Source organism: Anas acuta, chromosome 2 (assembly GCF_963932015.1).
Source record: "Anas acuta chromosome 2, bAnaAcu1.1, whole genome shotgun sequence".
In the NCBI taxonomy this organism is placed as follows: Eukaryota; Metazoa; Chordata; class Aves; order Anseriformes; family Anatidae; genus Anas; species Anas acuta.
In genome coordinates this window covers 79788991-79812956 of record NC_088980.1, presented here as the reverse complement: position 1 = coordinate 79812956, position 23966 = coordinate 79788991, and the positions used below count along the sequence as shown (strand labels likewise).

General features: G+C 39.7%; 1 protein-coding gene across 4 annotated transcripts in view; it reads right to left on the bottom strand.

Annotated features, from left to right (window-relative positions):
• MYLK4 (myosin light chain kinase family member 4) overlaps positions 1 to 23966 on the bottom strand; it is a 79955-nt gene that overhangs the window by 29291 nt on the left and 26698 nt on the right. The window contains exon 1 of one of the 4 annotated variants that reach the window (XM_068670932.1): positions 1198 to 2118. The exons of 2 other annotated variants lie outside the window; for them this stretch is intronic. In XM_068670932.1, the coding sequence (XP_068527033.1) occupies positions 1198 to 1857 (660 nt within the window). In that variant the 5' untranslated portion in view covers positions 1858 to 2118. Of the gene's footprint in view, positions 1 to 1197; positions 2119 to 23966 lie in introns of those variants that run through there. One more of the 4 variants, XM_068670931.1, reaches the window with a different exon arrangement.

Sequence of the window (23966 nt, the reverse complement as noted above, 5' to 3'; positions counted from 1 at the left end):
TGGGAACAGGGCTGTGCGTGTTATATCCTTACATGGTGGCAGAGCAGACACTTCAATGGATGGAGCTTTACAAGGCGCTCCTCTGCTGCTGTTCAGCACCAGCCATCGTGAAGTTTCCTAGGAGGGCTCAAATGCTTCTGGTCTAGCTGAGAAGTGGGGCTGCCTACGAGTAAGCCAGCTGGGCAATACTGGGTGCTTCTGTCTTCAAGGGAGGCCATTTCCAGTGATAACTTCACATGGTGTCTCTCCTGCTCAAAACCTTTAGAAAACCAAACTCCCTAAATAACCCTTTAAGTTTATCAAACAGTGAAGACTGTATGTGATTTTTTTTTATTTTTTTTTTGAAGGGGGAAAAATAAAGCAAAGCAGAAAAAGAACATGGAAGGCAACCTTTTTGGTTCACTCTGAGTTCAGCACACTTTGTTAGAAGAAATTCCTTCATTTTCTAGTGCTACCAGGCTTCTTTACCAAACAAAGAATAGTCAAACTGCCTTACAAGGGCCTGTTCTACTCAATGGAACCTTTCAAGAGATTTTTGTGGTCTCTTAATCTGGCCTGTAAAGAACATAACGAAACTCCCATTACGGTGACACAGGCATTTTTTCCCCTGAGGAAGTTTACACAAGCCACAGCTCCGGTTACGGTAACCTTACCTCGGATCCCAGTTTAGAAGCCCTCCCTCCCCACTGATGTCAGCAGAAATACCAGATCGGAACAGCACACTTAAGTTGTTCTTTGAAATAAAGGACATCATACACATGCACGGCCCCAATCCAAAGTCCACAGTAGTCATCGGAAGGTTTTTCATCAGTTTCACTGAGTGTAGACTACGTGACATATAGCATGGCTCCTGCAACTTGATTTCCCCCGATCATTATAAATCTGGTGAATATCACAGTCAAATGTATACCCAGGACCCAAACCCACTTAACTCTGTGACTATCTTGTCACTGACCCCTAACTACGTATTATAACTGTAAAGAGATCATTAGAAAAAAACAAACGGGGTTATCACCAAGTAGATTTTTGTATCTTTTCCACCAAAACTTGATCAGTTTGTTCTAATATGTTTCCTTTTTAAAGCATATGGGTTGTTCTCACTTAAATGTTAATGAAATGACAGAGCTAAGCATACAGGAGAACATATCTGTGGCTTGCAATGATTCTTGACAAGACAAAAAACAAACCTAGGCTCACCTTTTCAATTTTCTTCTTGAACAGGGCACCAGCTGTTGTCTGTGAGAAAATCTGCATCCCAAAACCATGTCCAGCTCCTTTTGTGTAATCACCAGACTTATAAAGCTTACGTTTTTGAACATGGTGTTTTAAGCTTGAATGATGAATTATTAATGTTTTAACCTTTTCAGCCAGAGGCCCTACGAGCTTCTGTATTCCAGAAACGCTTTGCTCCAGTCCATCTAGTCTTTTAACTTGCTGCTCTGCATTCCTGTTTATATCAGAAAGAGATTTTTTCATTTTAAGGCAAAGCCTCTTCATTTCATTACTTTTTAGACTTTTGTTTCTTTCCATCCTCGATCCAGGTTCAGATGTCTCTGCTTTTACAATCTCAATATCTTTTTCTATGCAACAGATTTCTTGAGAAACACTGTTAAGCTTCTTAAGGACATTGTCTTGCAGAGTCAACAGCTTATCTATTTTTTGTTCAAGGGAGGCAAACTTCATATCCATGATGTTAAAACTTCCAGATGTGCTGACATCACTGCTTTCAACACGAAGAATTTGGGGTGGCTCCATTGCAGTATCAGGCCCTTGGTTTTGCAAAGCATTTGGATCAAATATTTTGGCCAAGTTGTTGACCTTAGTTGTAGAAAAGCTCTGCCTGCTGGATGTGGTCATTTTGCTGGCTTGTGTAGGAAGAGAAAATGGTCTGATGCTCGGCTGCTTGAGGACACTAGCAGTTGCAAAGGCTTCCCATCCAGACTGCGCAGGTATACAGGCTACTTTGGCAACTCCAGCTCAACTAATTAACAAACTACTTTCATACATTTGACTAAAACAGAGGGAAGAGACACCCGAATTATTTAGGAAGGAAAGCGCCTTGAATCCATTCTTTTTTTACATACATATCTGTTTCCAAATGAAGCAAATAGAGAGGTGAGCATCCTAAATGCACTCGGTTCAGTGACATCAGCCCTAGCAGGGACAGAACTATTTGCACTCCAAAGGAATTTGTCAGCAAAAAGGCTACACGATATGTGAGAAGCCTCTAAGGGCAGAGACGCCTTGGCAGTGGTGCTGCTGCTTTTCAAAAGCGTAGTATGTAACATGATCCCTGCTCTGAAGAGAATAAGGGCCCTAACAGGGACCTTAAATGTGGCTGCTTGAAATTGCTATGTCTTAAGGTGAGCTTTTCAGATGAAAGCCTCTATTGCTTGAGAAGTCTCTTATGGCAGGCAGGAAGTTGATGGAGTTGTTAAAAACAAATACGCTAAAGAAAGTAAAAGAAGGAGATGCTGGAATGCAGATACTTGAAAAAGTCAGAGCTTTTTCTCTGCCCTATAGCTAGCTCTCCACACAAGCAATTCCATTCATAGCCAAAATCTCATTTACTTCTGTCTTTATTGAGACTATACTAATTTGCCACAATTGAAGAAGCTCTTAGGCTTTACTATGATCTGGTCATTTAAATTCCAAAATAAAAAGTTTGATAGAGAGACTCTATTCTTTGCTTTGTTTGCCTGCCAGTAAAAGTCTCAAAACCAGTGTTTAGTATTCATAATTCAAACCGTTTGTTTAATTTTTGCTTTTGCAAAAGGCTTTCTTTTTTTTTTTTTTTTTTTTCCAGAAAGACAATATTGGACAAAGAAGAATCAGCATGACTGGGAACAAGATTCCCCTCGGCGTAGGTCTGAATTGCTGGTCATTTTTCATGTTGGATGAAAAAATAAAAGCAGATCTAAAAAAAAATAATAATAAAACCGGAACTTCTCATCTCAAGTCAACCATACTCCACATGAACAAAAAGCACATTAGTATGGATCACCTTGAGGGAAAAAGGCTGTCTCTGAAATACGAAGAAAAGGTTACCTTGGACAAATGACTGCCACAGATTGACTACACATAGGTCAGTCTGCGTTGGTACAGCACCTCTTACAGAAAACGACAAGGAAAGTCAGCCCGCTGGTTGGAAGACAGACAGACAGTTGCTCTTCTCAAAGGATCAAGAGCTTCTTCTGTGATCCCCATGATTTATTTCTTTTCCCAACCTCAGTTTCTCCAATCTTTAAATGAGGAGTGTGAGGGATAACGTGGTAGAGCATGTATTGAGTTCTGAATATCTAACATACCAAATATCCTCTCAAAATCGGTAAATCAGTTCTGCTCAAAAACTGAAGCATATGAAAAGCCTTCTCCTTACTTTTTTTGGTGCCAAGCATTTCTTTTACAGCCAATCACAGCTGATGTTTTTAAAAGTTTCCAAAGGCATTCTCTCACAGTCATTTATGAATCAATATATAGACAGTGTTGATAAGCTAATTCAGGAGCTTGTTCTCAGGTTACCACAGGTTAATAAAGGAAAAAAAGTTCTTAGGTACATTTGTCACCTCCTGAGAGCAGCGTCTTACTGGGAGTGAAAGGTGACCTGTGTCCATGTGTGACCCTAAAACGTGGAATGAAATCTTTTCTTTACATAACAGACATTACCAAGAGGTGACCGCCACATGTTATTGTGCGTAGCATGTTCGCTGGGTGGATTGAGAAGGTTAAAGGATTTTAAAATAGGAAGCAGGACAAGAAAAATGAAAATAAAAAGAGAGTTTAGAGATCCCTATTTCATGGAAAGAATAATATACAGGACAGCAGTTTAAAAAAAAAAAAAAAGTAGAAGATAAAGATTGAAGCAAGGAATATCATGGAGTCTACTACAGAGAACAGTTATGTTTAAACCCCTTTTTCTTCTTCCATTCATCTCTGTTAGAAAGATAAACTAAACCCTCCTGACAGTTTCACATCTGCAGAAGCCCAATAGACACAGCCTTCCAGGAGAGGTGTTTGCATGGCTGTAAAATGGCCCTGGTTTGAAGAGCCATATACCTTGAGTGAAGCATCCAGGCAAAAGTTCACCGAGAGCTTTCTCCTTACCCCCTGGCTCCCTGCACAAACACGAGGCTAAAGCCTTGTTGTACCTCGCCACCCATCCAGCTAGGGCTCCTGCTCAGGGGGATTTCACAGGGAAAGCTGGCAGCCACCGGGATCCTTTCCAAAAGGAATATTATTTTGTAAATGCACGGAAACGATAAAAAAGGAGATAGAGATAGTAATGGTAAAATCATGTGTTATATTACTGCGCACAGCCACATATGTTAAACATTTAAATCTCTTCTAACAGTTGTCCAGGGAAACGTTACATGTAATACCTCAAACCAGTACTATAAACACTAATAAAAGTTTTAGCCTCTGTGAGGTAAGATCCTATTAGCAGGTATCTTCTGTAAAGTCCTATTGATTTAATATTATGCCGTGACATGCAAAAATGCCAGACACGTTTAAAATACAAAAAGTCAGCTGCAAAAATGCTTCCTCACAAACTCACCAGTATGTGCTAGCTCTGAAGTGAGCTGGAAGAGAGAACTGCGGGGTAGTGGCTAGAAAAGAGGAACAAATGAAAGAAATGTAACAGCAGCTTGCTTTCAGGACTCAGCAAGCTCCTGTCAGTAACTTCTTCAGAGCTGGGAATCTGTGAGCCCTGCCTCTTGCTCTGCAAACTGGAAATGCTCATACATGCTCAAATGCCTCTCAGGAGTTCAATGAGAGTCAATTATCTGAGGTAAAGTCTTCTGTAAAAAATAGTATTATTTAAAGTGTTGAACATTTCTTTCTTTGCAGGGTGCAAAAGAAATATTAGAATATCTCAGAATATTAGCAATACACCACTACATCACAGAATTGACAATATCAGCCCAAAGGCTGATACTGAACACTGGGAATTTTTACACACAGTAACAAACACCTGTGCTATATAACATAGTGCTAATCAACTGTGATAATTCTTGGTATTTAATAATCTGCAAAGAGTTTTATTTATTCCATACAATAGCTGCTCAACTGGTATTGAATTCTTTTAAATGGCTGATATAATAATGATAATAATGATAATAATACAACTGTATTTCCTTTTTCTTTCAAGTTTAGTAGGAAAAGACCTTAAAGCAGCATGTGTAATTTTCAAAGTATATGAGCACCTAAAGTTTGAGAGAAATACTCTGGCTACTCCTGTCATTTTCACATTTTAAACACCTCTACAGACATCATAAAACAGGTCTGCAAGAGATGTGATAAAACTCCATACTTAGTATTAGTGTTACATTTGTGAACAAGATACATATTTAGGTTCAAATTCTGCCATTAGATGCATAGAAATTGATAAAGGGGTTAAACGTGAAGACTAGGCAGACTAGAGGCAAAAAGTCTTCCTTCTGCTTTCTCTCTTGAACTCCATCTGTGGTCAGTGTTATTTTCTCTGTACATATGAACGTGAAAACCTGGCTAGCATTAGGAAATTACCACCAACCAGCCAGTTTGCTACCTCAATTCCATTAGCTCTCTGCTTCTGAACAAGCCTCAGGTTCAGAAATCCCCAGACCAAGCTCTTAGCATGTTCCAATGTAAAACCTATGAAGGACAGGAGGACCTCAAGCTCCGCAGCATCTGGATGTCAGTCTCAGAGATATAAGAGTAAAACATCTTAAAAAAAAATAAATAGCCCAAAACATACAAACAGTCTATAATCAGTAAAAAGAGCTAATATTTGTTTTTTTTTTTAATATATATTTCAGATGTGAGAGCTAATCAGTGCAAAGAAAGCCCAAGAACTGCTTTCTGCTTAAATCAGCCGTACACTCAATCTTCACCAGTTCTCGGTCCTCTAACACTACTACTCAGATGCTAAGTGCCCTGCCTTTTCTCTTCTTCTACTGGACTCGTGTTATAAGGATTTCCCCCCCCTAATTTTTAACCTGAGTCTTTTCAGTTTAGCTCAGTTCTTCACATTTCCTAACTGTTAAAGGCCCAGACAGAGCACCTCGTAAATTTACGGCTGCTGGCATCAGCCATTTAAACAAGAGCACAAGTGGAAATGTTTGAGTCCCGGAGTCTAATTCCAACTTTTGGGGCTGTAAACTGTGCAACGGGATATGCTGAACTGAACTTTATCTGGAGAGTACAGTACCAGGCTCACCTATTTCAAATTGGTCTAAACAACATATTCCCAAAACTCCCATGCCTGGTTTGATATTTTGTTATTACGGAGAGTTGGGGTGTCTTGCCAGTGCTTTTCTCCCCCAAATAAAATGGGGATGCCTGCTGTGCAGGAGTTTGCAGCATGTGTGTGACGCACGCTCCGCATTCCAGCCATTGCTTGCTCCTATGTGTAAGCAGCATGTGTTCTTTTGGCTTTTCAGTATTTACGTCCTGGCAAGGATCAGGTTTGCATAGGGCACATATTTATGAGAAACGAAAAAAATAAATAAATAAATAAAAAGGAAGGTGTGAACAATAATTAGCTTTGACTTACAAGTGCTAATTTAGACCAGGCCACTGTGACCTCCACTTTCAGAAAAAAGAGATGTTAGAAAACCTTCCCAATCACTGAGATTAATTACATACATTTTTACACAACCTAGGTAAGAGGTGTATTTTAAGTTATGTCCATACTGAATTATCCTGTACATCTATTATTAAAATTGTGGGAAGATCTGGAGGAAAGATAGCTGTCTTTACGCTGCTAAAAGGCAGCATGTAGCAAACCAAGCTTTTCATATATAAAGTTTGGCTTATACATTAAGCATTTTAAAACTTTCAGTGGTGAAACTCCCATAATTTCTGTAAGCAATCTGTTGTAGTGCTGACGATTTTCAATGTTAGAAAGTTTTCTTAATCTAAATTTCCTTTTGTGAAACTGAAATTGATTTCTTCTTGTCCTATCTAGGGATGACAAGAACAGTTTATTTTCTTCTCTTTCTTAGACACCTTCTACTCTTGAAGCTTATTATTGCATCTCTCTCTTGGTCTTCTCTCTAGTATATATTTATATTCTACACATAAACTCATTGCCAGTGTGAGTAGACAGCATTTTTGTTAAGAAAAATAAGGGGGGGAAATGCTTATGAATATTTTTCTTAAAAAGCTGCCTTACTACTGAATAGAAAGAGGAAATATTCAAGAGTGGGGTGGAATATGCAATCAATTCGTCTGTGAAAATGGTACAGGTCAGCTTCTTGAGTTGTATCTTTTAGAAACAAAAGTAAGATTTGGCTTTCCTTTGAATATATTGATTTCCCCTTCTATTAAAAAAATAAATAATAATAATAATTGTTCAAATTCCTAAAATAAAATCTCAGAAGAGATGAAAGAAAAAGAGACACTCAGAAATATACAGCAGGAGTTAACTTTTCAGAAGCTCAGACAATAAAATAATAATCTGCTTTTTTAATGACTTAAATTAAGACCTTTGTAAAATTAACTTCATCTACAACTTCCTTATTTTTCTGCCATCTTTTCCCAAACTGTTTCTTTATTTCTAATCCTTTCAGTGTCTATTTTGTACCTTATAGTACATTGCTCTATATGTCTGGGACTTCCATGTTCTTCTTCCCTCCTTAAAAATGAACTCTTTCCAGCAATCTTGATGGAAAAAAATCATTTTGTCATCAGCTTTTATCCTGTGGTTGATCTGTATTCATACATTTAATGAAAACTTAGCCATAAATCAAAAAGGAGCAGGGAATATATGTAAGCCTAGTTTTATCAAGTTCTACTACAAATTCACCATTCTAATGCTAGATCTTTTGTAAATAAGCTATAACAATCTTTTTTCTGAAGCTATGATGAAGGGAGATGCGAATTTTGTTCTCAGATTGGCCATAGAGATGCATATTTTGTGGTTGGACTGGCCATTGGTCTTAGCAGAGAAGTTCCAATAGTATTGTGTATCTTTGAATCATCAGTTGTATTTTACAGACAAATCATGTATTTGTATTTTTCCCCATTGTGATAGTGGTCATAAACTGTAGACATCCCTAGCAAGAAGACTTCCTCTTTTAATCATTTGCAAACAAGGCGTTTCGAGGAGGATCGTTACATTATTTACAGAACATTTATGTAGAAATCTCCACAGCCTCAAATAAGAAACAGCCCTGCACTTCGGGGAACAGGAGAGCCGCTATCTGAAACATTCAGGAATTGTAATATGCTAGTCACGAAGCAGAGAAAGTACTGTATATGGTAGTACACAGATGAGAATGAAAGCATGTCTGCTCTTTCTCTAGTACACAACAACACCTCCCTGAGAAACAATATAAGTTTACAGCTGCTCAGCTCTGAAACAGATTAGAGAGCAAGCACAAAAGCTACCAAACAGATTCAGAAAGTCATGCTGTTTACAGAAAGTTCACAGATGTCAATGATGGTAGAAGAGGAAAACCATTTTCTCTCCCCCCTGCCACCTCCCAAAGGAATCGGGGAATTTACCCAAAATGATACATTTCTACAATCAGCAGTCATATTGGACTCCTTCACCATGGGGGCTGAAATAACTGTATGGCTAAGATTAAGTGACATACAGTGTCATAAGTGATACACATTTATGGCTCCCCTGGGAACTGCCCAAAACATTAGTCTGGAACATTGCTCAATGTTAGAAAAGGAAACAGCTTTATACAGGGCCGGAGCATGCAGCAAGGGAAGTCTGGCACTGAACTTCATGAGGTAGGACTAGGGAATTTACTGCTCCACAGGGCTCTCTGCACACAACTACTCTACGACCTGTTAATTAATTATGAATTCTGACTTCCTTTGCTATAATGACCCTGCTAACTAAGTATCCTGGAGATACCCTAGTGATAAATCACGAGAGAAAGTCCCCAAAACGAACGGCAGAGTGAGCCCAGCTATAGTTGAGCGATCCATCTGCAGATGCCATGCAAAGGCCTTTCAGAAATAACACCACCACCTTCGATTTCTGAAGGTCTCTGAAAGTGTTCCTACAACCACCTTTTGCAGGAAAAATAAAGTGAATTGAGCTGTTGAGCCACGCATCTTACTGTAGAAAATATCTATCTTTTTGATGATGAAGGTGATGGTGGAGGACAGTAACAATATACTGAGGGTGATGTTCCCCATACCATGGAGCTCTGAAGACCTCTTTTGCATGGGAAAGTATTTGCTCAGGAGAGGCAATCAACTGCAAGATACACGGTGCAGCGTTTGTACAGGTCAAGCACATCTTACTCACTCAAGGCATCCCAGAGTTAGCAGATTTCTCGGGGTGAATAAGAACTGCACGGTGCATACAGAAGCCACTTTAATCAGCATCTGTATGCTTAACAGCTGAAGCCGAAGGTGAAAGCACTGCACCACTGAAGTTCAATCACCATCGACATTTCTCCGTTGAAGGTCAGTCTCCACTATCGTCATCTCCTGCTGTCAAGATATCACCTCAAGAGTCTCACCTCTGCTTGGCTGTCCCCATTTTACTACGCTAAAAAACAAAACAAACCTCAAAACCCAGAGTTTTTTAAGGCTGAAAAATACTGTGTGATAAATTACCCATTAATAGCATAAAACTCTATTTCCAGGAAGCCTGTTTAAAGGAAAATTCCTGACTTTCTGAGGCTAAAGCAGAGGTGTCATAACTCTGAAACAGAGCAATGAAAGAAGTACTGTCTCCAGGTGCAGCAGGAGCTGTACCTCATTTCATCTGCTGGGTAGACTGGTTAAAATCTTTGGTAGCAATCCAAAACTTTCTGGCAGCTAGCATCCTGTATTAAAATTTATAAACCACGAAAGGCCTTTTCTAACAAAAAAGTTAATTCAGGATGGATAGGCTGAAAAGACTTGAAAGGGACAGTCATCAGAAGTGGTTATATGGAAAATTGGATGTAAGTAACACCTTTCGCTCCATCAGAACATACTAAAAATACAGCAAATGTAATTTCAGTGAGAAAGGGAAACTGTATTGATTAAAAGTTCTTTAAAAGGGCTGTGGAGAAGAGCTCCAAAGCTGCCTGGCCTGTTGGGAGGTAGGCGTTTTACAAAGGATGCATTATCTCCTCCAGAAGAAGCATACTGACAGCTCAGGTGGAGCTGTAACACTGACCTTATCACCCAGTCCCTGGTATCAGGAACAGTGAGCATTGCCCACGCAACAGGCAGCATCAACAGAAAGAGCAGGTGAGACCCGTGGGTGTCTCGGGCTGCCACTCTGTGACCAGCTAGATTTGTGAAGCTAATCCTTAAAAAGCAAAGGCAATTACTTTCAGATTCATTAGAAGTTAACCTACTACTTTCTTTAAGAGTGAGAACACTGCAAAGATAACAATATCAAGCCTAGAGGGGGTCCCAGCGTGGCTACTGGGGGAACGTAGAGCTCTTCTGCTGAATTCCTGCTGACTCATTTTCACCTGTGGTGGGTGGTTCGTTCCCTGCTGCCTTCTGCTGCGAGACTGGCCATGGAAGTGCAGAAGTGGGAAGAAGGGTTTGGGGTTTTTTTGCTTGTTTGTTTTTTAAAATGCCAGTAAACTCTCTCCACAGCTACTATTTGGCTATTCCTGCATCATATACTCACTAAGAAATTATTTTATCCTGCTCTGCTGCTAAGGCACTGCACCAAAACCAGGAATCCACTCATTCTGCAGGTGAGCCAGGGCACTGCTTGTTTACCCAGGCAGGCTCTGCTGAAGCAAACACTTTTTTACCACTATGACTGCAAACAGAGTTGGAATTAAACAGATTTTAACTAGTAAATCAGCATGAAAAGCCATGTGCAGAAAACACCTTGCTCCATCTCATCTTCTAGAGAGTCTAGTGTGAAAAGTGTGGAATAAATGGCACATTCATATTCAGCATGGATGTCAGAATCCAAGACTGGGTAGAAGAAGAAAAGCACCCTGAAATGCACATACTGAAGACCAGTGTTTTTAGGGAAGGGGTAATTTGAGCTGATTTTATATGTAAGGTTTGCCGATTTGGGTATATATTTGTTGATATTTTAATAGTTTGTAAATTGTACCTGGTGTGTTTCCATAGCTTTACGCTTTAGGGGAGAAGAATTCAAAGAAAAGGTGTTATATAAAACTTAACTTCTGAGCTATATTAAAAAGACCTAAAATCCAGGAAGTTAAGGATTATAGTTTTCCTCCGTTTTGATCTGTTTGTTGCATACCAAAACAAATAGCCCACTCTGCTCAGTTTCATATGACAGAAGGAAAGGACATGAGGTAAAGGTCACAGACATCTCCCTCCCTCTCTCCCTGTCCTGCCCGTGGTACAGGTGCTAATACCGCTTTGTGATGGTGGATATTCTCAGAGACAGAAATGCCTTTCAGCTACGTGTCTTCTTTTCTAGCTATTTTCTTCCCCACGGAGCAATCATCCCAACAAAGTGAAACATGCTTAACCTTACAGCTGAACTTTGAAAGCCATCACAATCACCACCTATTTTTGTGTTGCTGAACCCCCACATATTCCGACTAAATGATCATTCCAGATGCCTGGCCACCTGGCTGTAAAGATTAGCCACAATCAGTGTCCAGCTGAAGACATTCAAGGAAATGAACAATATCAACATCAATGTCAAGCCATGAGAAGATCCTGTGTGGGACTTCAGTTTTCAGTTACCTGATGAGATCTGAAAAGTGACATAGTAGCTGGCAGGACAATAATATACAAAAAAAAAAAAAATCAACAATATCTTCTATGTTAAAACTTTTTCTCTCTTTAAAACAACAACAACAACAAAGTCAAACTTTAACAGTTTAACTTAAAATTTCCAAAAAATGAGCATCAGTTTTGCACTTAGTACTGTGAGTACATTCAAATTAAAACATTTCCAAGAAAAAATAAAATTAAAAAAGACGTTATACATATGCTAAATATATTGCTATCACCACTTAGACAAATACTGGGGAGAGGGGTCTTGCTGACAATTACCTACTTTTTCTAGCTGAATAGAAAAACACTCATTGATTTTTAAGGATCTTGCAAAAGAGACTTCACAGAATCTGTTCATTCATATTTTCTCCGAATATTATATTTACAGGGAACTTGTGATCCTGGAGGGCATTGAGTTGGGGCAGGGTTTTATTTGCTGATAATTCTCTTGCTTCAAGGGCCTGTAGCGTCACTGCCAGGTGAACCTCTTCACACTCACATGTGTGAACAGATGTTAGGACTGTCCATAAGAATGAGGGAAGAAACTCTGAGGTTGGACATTCATCATTTTTCAGCTTCTCAGTGCTTTTCTTGGGAAGCAGAGCTCCTTTAAGCAGGCCAGGAGTAAAATAACAACTCGATTGTCTAGTAAAGAAGATGAGCTAAGGTTTTATTTCATAGAAATGCTGCAAGGAAACTGCTGTCAGAGGACAGTTTGGGCATCTGATGAATACAGTGACCCAAAAGACACAGCTGGATTACAGCACCTATCACTGAAAAGTTATTTCCCTACCTTAATGTGCAGGATATGTAAAATCATGCAAGATTTAAGGTTCTTGGCCTTTGGGAGAAGCCCAACTGGCTGAGCAGAAAGAGTGCTTCCTTTGGCCAACCGTAGCTTTTCCCAGACAGAAGTTTCTTTTCATAGAAATTTTATCAACATGCAATGCTGGATAAGTTTGTGGTTTGAATAAACAATAAAGTACACCAGTGTTACAGAAGCTGGCTAAATAAAACAGCCTAGCATTACTGATTCGTTAATATTCCACTGCTGGAATGGTGTGTTTCAGCCTGTAAATGTTGAGCAATTGCTTTTTTTTTTTTTCTTTTCAGAAACAAGTATTTTATTCGCATTACACTGCTTGTACTGACACCATGTTGTATCATTTACACAACTGCAGTCCTACTTCTTAAACACCTAAATCCATGTGACTACCAGAGTTCTTTCTTTTTTTTCTCTCTCCTTTTTTTTTCTTCTCTTTTTTTCTCCAGAAGATGTGAGGCAGTGTTTCATTTGACTTTGAAGGACTCTGGTAGTCAGCACTATTAAACCAGGGTCCAGAATGAAAGCCTTGTGCTAGTAAAATGGCTTAAGTGCCTAAAGCAAGGTACATTTTCCCAGCAAGTACAGGAGAACCAAACCAATACACTCAACCTGCCTGCTCCACAGCTCAGCAGTTGAGCCATTCCTTTGCCAAAATGCACACATTGTGCTTCCTTTTGTCACCTGCTCCAAATTATAACTCAGTTACAGTGCACACCTGCAGGCTACTGACCCGGAGACTTTAAGCTGGTGCTAAGTCCATGCTGTGGGATTTGGAGTTGGGTTTATGACCAGGACTTTAAGCTAAGGACACCAGAACTGAAGTATGATCCATTTAGGAAGGAACTTCCACATGGGTGGCCAGAACAGGTGCAAGGCAACCTTTGCTGAGGGTGGTCATGTTTCAGTGTGCTTCACCCCCGGTATCATTATGTGCATCCAGAAGCATTTCTGACTGCTCCTTGAGAAGTCTCGGGGGAGAAGTTTTGCCTGCTGTTTATTCTCACTTGTGAACTTCTGAAGCTTGAACATTCAGGTGAAAACAACTGCACCGAGATGTTATAGGAGGGGGAACTCCTCCGAAGCTGTAAAGTGGCCATCCTCTGAACCACTCACACAGGACTCCAGCTGCGTGCACTGGCTAGTAGTTTTGCAGTGAAGCAGGTGGCTGGAGCAAGCACTACCTTCCAGAGAGCCTCAGTGCTCTCCCAGAAATATGTTCAGCTAGTAGGAAGACAGGGAAAAAGTTCATACCTTTACCATTCCCACTTGGCCATGTAGTTGGCCCAATCACTAACTGGTTTTCTTATCTTATCCAAGAACAGAAAAGGGGGTGATGATGGTCTGCTTGCACCTGCAGGTTCTCATGCATGAGCAGGACCAAAAGCTATCTCTAACTTTGCGTTGTTAAAGGAAAAGAAACAGGAGAAATGTTAGGACTCCCAACCAGCAGGATTAAGAAACATTATACTTATGCAATGCAAGGAAAACGAGATTCTTGAGGAGCCCGATCTTTTGCATTTATTGACGTTTTCAGATAACGTTGTTTTATTTTTCCATATGAAATAAGTAATTAAATGAGCATAACATTGGTCAGAATAAGTTTGTTGTATTTATGTTAATGAAAGATTAGTTCTGAATTCCCAAGTGTCTAGTGACTCTGCTTCTGGGACAGGGAAACACGAGAAGAACAGTCTTGTTATGAAACAAATTCTCCTTTTACCTCAGAGGACCTCTCCCCTCTTCCCCTGACCTATCCTCATCTGCTCACTTCTTCTATTTACAGAACTCCATCAACGTTACTCACTCTAATTTGATCACAAGCTTTTGGGCTCCATACTGAAACCACCTGGCCAATTTCCACGGCCTCTGCTCTGTGGAAGGGCAGAGCAGAGGATCAAAATGGTCCTTTCTCGCTTCATGCAGTGGTGGAAGCTTATATTGTAGGCTGTTTTTCTTTTAAACTCTGTAATGTCTTTGGAATCGCAGACATTAAGTCATGCAGTTTTTCTCCTTCCTATTTGAAGGGAAGGCATAGGTAGATAAAGCCCTACTGACATTCCTGTCTGGCTTTCCTCTCCTTCTCAGCAGCATAGCCAGCAATTGGTACCATTACACTTGTTAAAGATGAACATAAGCATAAGAAGAATAAAGTTACAGAACCTCTATAACCCATACATTGAACTCTAGTCATCTAAAAGATATTTTGACCCTCTATAGTCAAGGGAGAGAGAGAGAGAGAGCTCTACAGGACAGTCACAGTGTAGTACAGATGGGAAGAAGTGTTCCTGGTGGTACTGCTCTCCTTTCTGACTGAAGAGAGAGACCAGCTTCGGCTGGACACCTGATTTTTCAGAATTGATGGACAGAGAAGCCTAATTTCACCTTTCATCCCTGCTTTTAAAATGGTTACAACAATGCTTAGAAAACAGACCATCATCACCGCAGAAACCTGAAGAATGGCTTTCAGCATCATTGAAATTCTGTCATGGACAATCTGGGCAGGACAATGCAGTTGTGCAGCACATTAAGAAATGAGTCTGCCCTGATCCTAAATCTGACACTAAAACAGTCTAGTCTTGGCTCAAAACATTAAGTAGTAGGGCTTTGATTTTGTGAGAAGATGTGGTGGATGGCTTTTTTGTCTTGATTCCTTTGAATACGTTGCTCATGAATGTTTCTTGGAGAAATGACATCAGCGGGAAACATGGATTAGACTTAGTCCTAAGGATGGGAAATATATGATAACTGATAAAAAATCACAAATTACTTTCTCACTCAGCCTACATAACACAGATTTGCACTGCAAAAGGGATTATTCCTCACAAAATGTCCAACTTTCACTCTTTGGAAAGGCAATACTCATGAGCTGGAAAAAAATCCATATTCTTTTGAAAGGCAGGGCAATTTCATACAACAATCTCACCTCCCAATTATGCCATGTTCTTTGGTTCCTTGTTTGCTTAGCCGGTTTTATAGTTTTGTAAAACTATTTCTTTCTTTCTCTCTCACTTGTTCCCCAACCCCCTCCATTATTATTATTATTATTATTATTATTATTGTTATTGTTATTGTTATTATTATTATTATTATTATTAAAGAAATACACTGTTTATAACTAGTGCTTTTGCCTTAATCTCAGTAAATACTAAAAAGTTATGCATATGCCTGTAAGTAATATCATGGCTCTAAAAATCATGATTACTGAGATGAATGGGGAATGACTGATTGCTATTTCTCCCCGTGCAAGAAAATGGAGATGCTCAACACATCAGGCTTCAAATGAGAAATAACAAATCACCACAGCAATTACATGTTGGTCTGCAGGCAATGGGATAAATGGACAGAAAAAAGGTATTGGATGAAACCACAAGGGATAGTTTCATTAGTGGCAATAGTGAAGATGTAACTTCTGGCCATGTGCTATCTGACTGCCTGAAGCTAAGAGGGTTTTTCTGGGCAAGAATGTCACCTCACGCTCCATGATTTGAGATGCTGCTAGTAGACATCTATAGCTGGGATACTGACCTAGCTCTACATCCAGAATACTGAAATGAAAGTCCCTGCTTAATTGCTACTTTCTTTCTGCCACTACAGTATAATGAAGATATTTTTTTCTTCTAGGTCTGTCCTACCCAACAGCACAGAAGGTTTCAGTCTCTTTGGTGTCTCTTCAGTCCTGCTTGTACCTGGAACCATTCTGAAGCCTTGCAATGACCTCATTCACCTTTCCACCTGTGGGATTCAGTTTCATGACTGCTGCATTATTTTTACCTAAATTTTTCATTTAACATTAAGTAAAATGAATTGTGATTACCAGGACTGCAAACCTATTCCCTGACCAACTCATATGATCCAATGTGAGAATTAAAAATAGTTGTCACTGGAGCTAATCAAAGAGTTCAGAAACAAAACACTAGAATGTATTGGAAAATGATGGCTCATGAAAACAGATGACTTTGATGGACACATGAGAATGTGCTACTTCCAAATAAAATTAAGTGGTGAAGAAGGCAACCAAAGCAATGCTTTCAACCCTATTGGAATGAAGCATGCGTATTTTTAATTTCAATGCAATTTTGTATATTGCATTCCTCTCTTCAAGAGCACTAAATGATTACAGTGAAACTGAAAACCTTATGAAATGAGCCAGATTATCAATTTCTTTGCAAACCAATTTCAACCAGTTTGCTTAGTGAAAGGCTTTGTTAGCTTCTGGAAACCAACTGGCTGAACTTAAATTGTAATTGTGGAGTGGAATCAGCTAAATTTGACAAAAAAATAAATATATATATTATATATATATGATCTTATGTGAAGCTAGAGGAAGCTGTTTTAGGTCTTGTTTTAAATGCCAGTCCATGCTGAGCACAACATACAGAGTTAAGGCAGAGCATGGAGCTCTGACAGCAGATATATCTATTGGGATTTGCACAAATTTCCTTTTTTTTTTTTTTTTAATATTTCTTCTTTTATTTTTTCATTTTACCCCTACAGGTCTTCTTCTTGCCATTTTCATTAAACTATATCATTTCTTAATGTCATGTTTCAGCCACAGCACCCACAGAGCACAGCCGAATCCTTCAATTCTTCAGTTTTGCTGCACTAGCTGTTTCAAATTTACTTTTGGTGGTAAACATGCCACAATGGGCAACACCACCATATATCAAGTAGCTGTGATCAGGCAGATCAGGTACCAGTAATTTTCCTAATGGAGATCCAGTGTCAGAGATCAAGCACGAAGGATCAGATGTCTAGCTTGCCGCAGCTCAGAATCAAGTGTCATGGATCAGGACTGTAACTGCAAGGAATTAAGCGTCACGTGTCAGCAAGCGGGGAGTAGATAATGCCCTGGACCTCACGGGGGACTGTGTCTCCACAGCTTCACCACTGGGCATCAAGGATAAATGCAGCAAAGGCAAAGGTGGTTAAATGGTTGCTCTCTTAGTTGAGCCCAAAGCATCTTTGCTGAACACTGGTTTGGTCTCACATTATATTAATACAGGTGTGTCTCTGGGTGAGAATTACCTGTAATATTGCTTGTGCACTCGACCTTTCTTGACACTGCTAATTATGCATTTGACTTGCTACTCTCTTTGCATATATGAAGAAAAATGCATTGAATGCATGTAGTGAAAGGGGAAAGTACCACACTTGCAGAACAGTGCTCCTGAAGGGACTGAAGGCACGTTATTTCTTGAAATGATCCAGTCTGAACCCCAAGGATCCATCAGCACTGCACTCCTCTTGTACACATTATCATTCTGCTCAGGTCACTGTTTGGAAGCATTCTGTGCACAGCTGTGGATCCCTGTAACCCAGGCATTTAGACACTGCAGAGCACCTGTTGGCAGCACACTCCCTGCTTCACACGAACTCCATGCACAGCATTTCTTAGACCTTGGAAGTATGAAGAAACTGTAAAAGAATAATCTTTGACTTAACTCTCAACAGAAGAACGTAAGCCCACAAAATATGAAGGAGCAAGACTGCTAGACAGAAAGACAAACATATAAGAAAATAAATCCTTCTCTTCCACCCTCACACCCTCCCAGTCTATAGGTAGGTACAACAATCATTTGAAATGTGAAACCCTGCAAATGCCTTTAATCAGAAAAATGTTTTGGAGGTCGTATGTAACCTGGCTTTCCTTCATCCAAGATGGACTAGATAGGATTAGGATTCTCGAGAATCCCCAGAAAACAGCCCACTGTCAAGATGCGTACCATTGCTGAACCACAAAAGGAAACAGTACTGCCCTCAGGAACCACTCCTGGAAAGTACTGACACAAGGAGGTTCACAGAGAACATCCAAAACTATGGCTTGAGGCTAGGACACATTTTGATAGTGCTTGGTATTAAGTCCTTGGTATATGAGCCATCTGTAAATCCCATCTATTATTAGCAGGGATAAAAGAACGTGCCTGGAGCCATTTAAGGAACCGTAACAATTGGAGGGAGGTGGACTTGTTACACACAACATTCGTTTCACTGGACATCATGTTTAGGGGACTTGGGGGCTTCGTTCCTTCAGTTCCCAGCTCGCTTTGACATAAATGGTTTAAAAGCTGGGACAGAGGAGCCAGCTACAGCCATTGCACCGCTACATCTCATGTCACAGGTCTGAACCTTTGTCACACCAACAGCTGCTGTGCTGCTGACAACTACAGTCTTCTAACTTTTCAAGCTGCCCTGACACCATCAGCATATCTCCAGAGGTCCACAACCTCTCCCAGGGGTGTGAAACTTGATGTCTGTTTACCAGTGCCCAGAGATCACTGGAGAAACCTCCCGGGGTAAGAAACACGTCTGTCCCTGCAGAATTAGCCATAGCCATGCCTATTAGCCGATCTTCATCCAAACTCCAGCCTGAGCCCTGAAAATCAAACGAGCAGGCTATTCTTATGCATGTTTGCTCCACAGCGTATTAGGCGTATGCATTTGATTTCCAGGAATTTGCAAAGTTCACAAGGAGCAAGCTACGGAGAGATTCCCAGAAATGACACTGGCTCCCTGCTACTATGACACAGATGGCACAAAGATCAGGTAGGACTTGAACATTCCCCTTTACAAGCATAGCTGCCTCTTCGAAGCCCAGCGTAAGGCAGGCAGAAATGTGATCAAGACAGGCAACATCCCCTTTTCTTTTACAGGGGCGACTCCCGTGCAGTGTGGCTGTGGCAGAGGTATGGAAAGCCTCCCAAAGGGAAATGTTTAGGAAGGACTTATGGCAGTCCATGCACAGTCTACAGAAGAATGGTTCTATGTTTTATCTTTCAGTGGGCTGCTCTGCTGTGTCGTTTAATTACTTTGTTTGCCAGACTTTAGCCTATCTTGAGCAAGACAAGGTGCTCCATTCTGATAATCTCTCAAATAGCTCTTCAAAGAAAGTCCATGAGAACTAAAGACCCACTGCAACCAGCAAAACATAGCTCAGAAAGTCAGCAGACAAGTGCTCTTTGGCAAATTCTGAAACCTGGATTGTTTTTTTTCCTGTGTCTCTACCAAGATATTCCCAGGAAAAGACAACTCACGTTATTTGCTCATTGGCAACTCGGAATAAGTCCACTGGAGTCACGCACACATGAATTTACATTCAGAACAGCTGGTCGAAGTCTGATGATTTCTGATCCCTTGCGTGCCTACCACACGGCATATTTACTTGGTATATGAAGTGTAGAAGAATGAAAATCATCTGGGAAAGGCAAATCATTGCTGTATCATATTAGCCAAAAAAATTTTTCCTCCTCTCGCCTGTAAAACCACAGATGACCTGAGAGCTTGACAACTCTTTGTAGAATCCGGCTCTGTTTTCACCCCTGAAGATAGCTCTGTATTTCTATAGGGAAAGGTCAGTCATACTAACAGATGGAAGTAAGGAACTTCATTCATTTGAGGCAGTCAGGCTAATCTGTGCTGCCCACAGTGCAGAAGCCAGAATAGGCAAAGAGGAGTATTCTTTTAATAAAAAGTGCTATAAAGGACTCTAAAACATCAAGTTATATCCTGCCTTGCAGAACACAAAAATATCTTCTCCCACACCCAAAAGCCAGATTTCCAGCCTTGCTATTTCCAAAAATCCATTCTTTCACACTGTTTGTGGGGTCTGGGCTAGCCAGATGGCTAAAACACTGCAGAATCAACCCTTAACATAGAAAACGGAAGAAGACAGCTTAAGTGAAATGGAAAAAGTCCTCAATTAACAACATATGGGAAACCTAACAAATACAGGGGAAAGCTAGAAAGACAGATGAGGAAGGAGCTGAAAGAAATTGTGAGCATCGAGGAGGCTACAGAAAATAAGAAAGAAATGGGAGATTTCTGAGGGGAGAAAGACCAAAACTGATCTGCTATTATACCGGAAACACATAATCAGTAAAGACTCCTACTGCTCACATATAATACATCTTCAATGACCATTGTCAATCATTATCAGGAGGATCCTGCAAGGAAAAAAAAAAGAAAGAAAGAAAGAAAGAAAGAAAGAAAGAAAGAAAGAAAGAAAGAAAGAAAGAAAGAAAGAAAGAAAGAAAGAAAGAAAGAAAGAAAGAAAGAAAGAAAGAAAGAAAGAAAGAAAGAAAGAAAGAAAGAAAGAAAGAAAAAAAATCAAAGGAAAACAAAACAAAACAAAACAAACAAACAAAAAAAAAACCAACAACAACAGAAAGACAGAAACACAGCTCAAAACACAGAAAATAAATAAATCTAAATTCTTTATGAGACCGAAACCTGCATCACCTAAACCCTCTGATGAATGATTTCCAGCCAGATTTGGGATATTAGCTATGTCATTCCTCGAGAAAGGGTTTTCACCACTGGAGGTCACTGTAAACTTTAGTTGGGCTTTACCACTCCCTGAAAAAAATAAACTGTGTGCAAGTTATGTAGCATCCACATTTTGGGGTGAGATTGAAATAAAGTAACACTTGCAGAGTATTTGAAAAACACACGTAGATAACTGGTGAGGACTTCTCTGTGCTGGAGGCAGACTTATTCTTGCTCCGACTTACCCTAAGTGAAGCAATTGGAAGTATGCTGAAGGAGTAGACGTGCCTGTGTGTACACACTGATCAGTTTTGGATCTGTCAGCCTGCCTCTCTTACCACCAGTCTTGCAGACACTCTGAACACCAGCAAGCAACACTAGGTAAGGTGATGGAGTCACACGGAGAGACCTAATAGTGCAGCTCCTAAATATCAGAGGTTTTTTGTTTGTTTGTTTAAGATCAATGTGCAATTAAAAGCAGTAGGAGCTCAAAAAAATAAATAAATAAAATAAAATAAAATAAAATAAAATAAAATAAAATAAAATAAAATAAAGACAAATGTTCAGCAGCCAGTCCTAATAAAAAATAACCATCTTAGGTTGGAAGGTTTAATTCCTTTGTAACCTATAGATCACAGTTCATCTGAATGCAATTTTCTTCTCTCTTATCTTTGCATCCAAATGACCATTATTGGGAACAGTCTTTCAAACAATACTTAGTGCAGCCCATTCAAACAGGTATCAGGACATATGTACTATAAGCATTATGGATTTTAAACCAATGCTCAGGAAGTAAAGACATGCTAGTCCAAGATTCTGTCTCTGATACTGTAGGACTCCTACTAACATGCATATAAGAAGACAGAGCTGATGTTCACAAAACAGAGATGCTGTGCCACTTTCAGGGAAAACAAGTCTGAAAGCACTGGAAAAGAAAAAAAGAGAAATGAGCCCAATTAGTTCTTAATGGCTTTCCAAAAACTCAGCTTCTTAAACCAAGGAATTTACATCTTAGGGACACAACTGAAACTCCCATTTGACCAGCGCTCTGACAATGAATCAGTGGTAGCCGGGCAAGTTTTATCTGAAATGCACATTATATTTACCAAAATTCCACATTTTGGTGGCCAGAGGGAATCATCTGAATACAGATTTCTTTATTTTCTTCTCACTGAAACACAGCAGACCGATTCATGGCTTGTGTTAACCACAATAGCTCCAAAGCAGTTTGGCCTGTTTTTATCTAACTGAAGAGCTTTTGTAAAACAGAAGCAACATGGGTCCCTGAAGAAATTAAAAAGGGGACAGATTTTCTTCCCTCCTCCTATTCATCTTCTATCTTTACCTTTACACCTTTGGTTTTTAACTTATTTCCAGGCATCAGCAACAGAAGGCTGAGCGCACAATCCACAATACAGCAAAATGCCAGCAAAAACTAAACCCTATAGAATGCAGTTAAAAAAAAAATCCTCTGATGTGATTAAAGCATTATACAGTTAAGCAAAGGATTTCAACAAAGACAAGTTCACTGCACTTGATTGCTTGATCGTGTCATTCTCCTTTTGTTTTTATTTACACATGGAATATGACATCCTTGGAAGTATGGCTGTCTTTTTCTAGATGTTTGCGGGACTGAGGATCTTACTCACAACCTCAGTGCAAATAAATACATATGTTATTAATAATACCTAACAACCCTGATTTAACAAAGCATTTCAGCACGTGCTTAACTTTAAGCATGTGATCACTGTGATCGTTTTATCACTGCAAATAATGTGTAATCCAGGACCACCCACATGCTGAACTATCTCCGGACATACCCTCTAGCATGTGGTTTTAGCCCACTGGAAAGTAGAAAATCTCAGCTTTCCACTGGGACGAGTAGGACTTACTCATTTGCAGTTATAATTAACTAACAGATAGCAGTACTTTAAATGCCTTGTGTAGTTCAGAAAGCTATCTTTTAGTTTCATCTAGTTCTTTCTAATAATGAATGACTCTTCTGGACTACTGTGGAGCACCGCAAAGCTGACAAGAAAAAAAGAAAAAAAATGTATATATATTGAACAATGGGTGAAGAGATACTCCAAAGTCATGTTAAAATTTATTCTACAAAATGTTTACTTGGCATAAACTTCACTGTTTCATTTGAAACTCCAATATAAAGTCCCGTTCCAAATTCATGCCAATAAATCTTGTATATAACACTACCAACATGAACTGCTTTTCTTCTTGACCTTCCATGTATTGATGTATTTCTATAAATTGTCATGATTTCCAAACTGAACTGTAAAATGCAGTTTCTAAAGTCAAATGTAAGTGATTTCTTTTTGATTTTTTTCCCTTTAACTTTTAAGAGTCTAATTTTTTCTTTGGTGTCTGTTGAAGACTTTTGGAAACCATTCATAGTACCAGACACTGCTTACATTAACAGTATGATTCCAGATGCACAAGATCCTGGGAACCATGAAAGACTTGGCAGATCTGGAAATACAGCTCAAATCATTATTGCCAACTCATATTCTTCCAATTAAGCATTCCACTGATTTTGGAACCTAGAAGTAGCTAAGAAGCCAATTTTCTCTACCACAGTCACATCACGCTGAAATGGAGATGACTGAAGAATTTGTGGGGGAAAAAAATAAAAAAGATCCCCCACATACTTGGCAAATGCTAGCTAATAATATAGAGGGTTTCATACAACATGTGTGAGAAAATACATTTCCAGATATATGAAACAGGTGTGATGAGGAAGACATTTCTTTCATTACAAGGGGGTCATGCTGCAGTAGCCCTGGCCTGGATAGACCTGCTCGTGTCACCGATCTGCTGGGTGACCTTGGATGTTTCTTTCCATCCCCTGAGCCCCTGCTTCTCTATGCACTTCTATAATGGCCAGCCTACCTATACTGTAAGGTCTCCAATGTGACAGCTGTCACTCATTTACACTGCTTATAAGTAATCTCTAATGCAGTAAAACTTTGCTTTGCCTAAGGAAATAAAGGAGTAAATGCGCATCCCAAGCTGGCCTCCTGAACTATCTAACCATGCACGAAAATGACACTAATGAGGCAGGGGGAACAAGTACAGCACAGGCGTGAGCCAGGAATAGTGCAAACAGGCACCACACAAACTTTTTTCACAAGTCCCACGCTAGCCCTTGCAAATATTTTGAATCACTCTGCTGGCAATTGGTGGCAGACAGAAA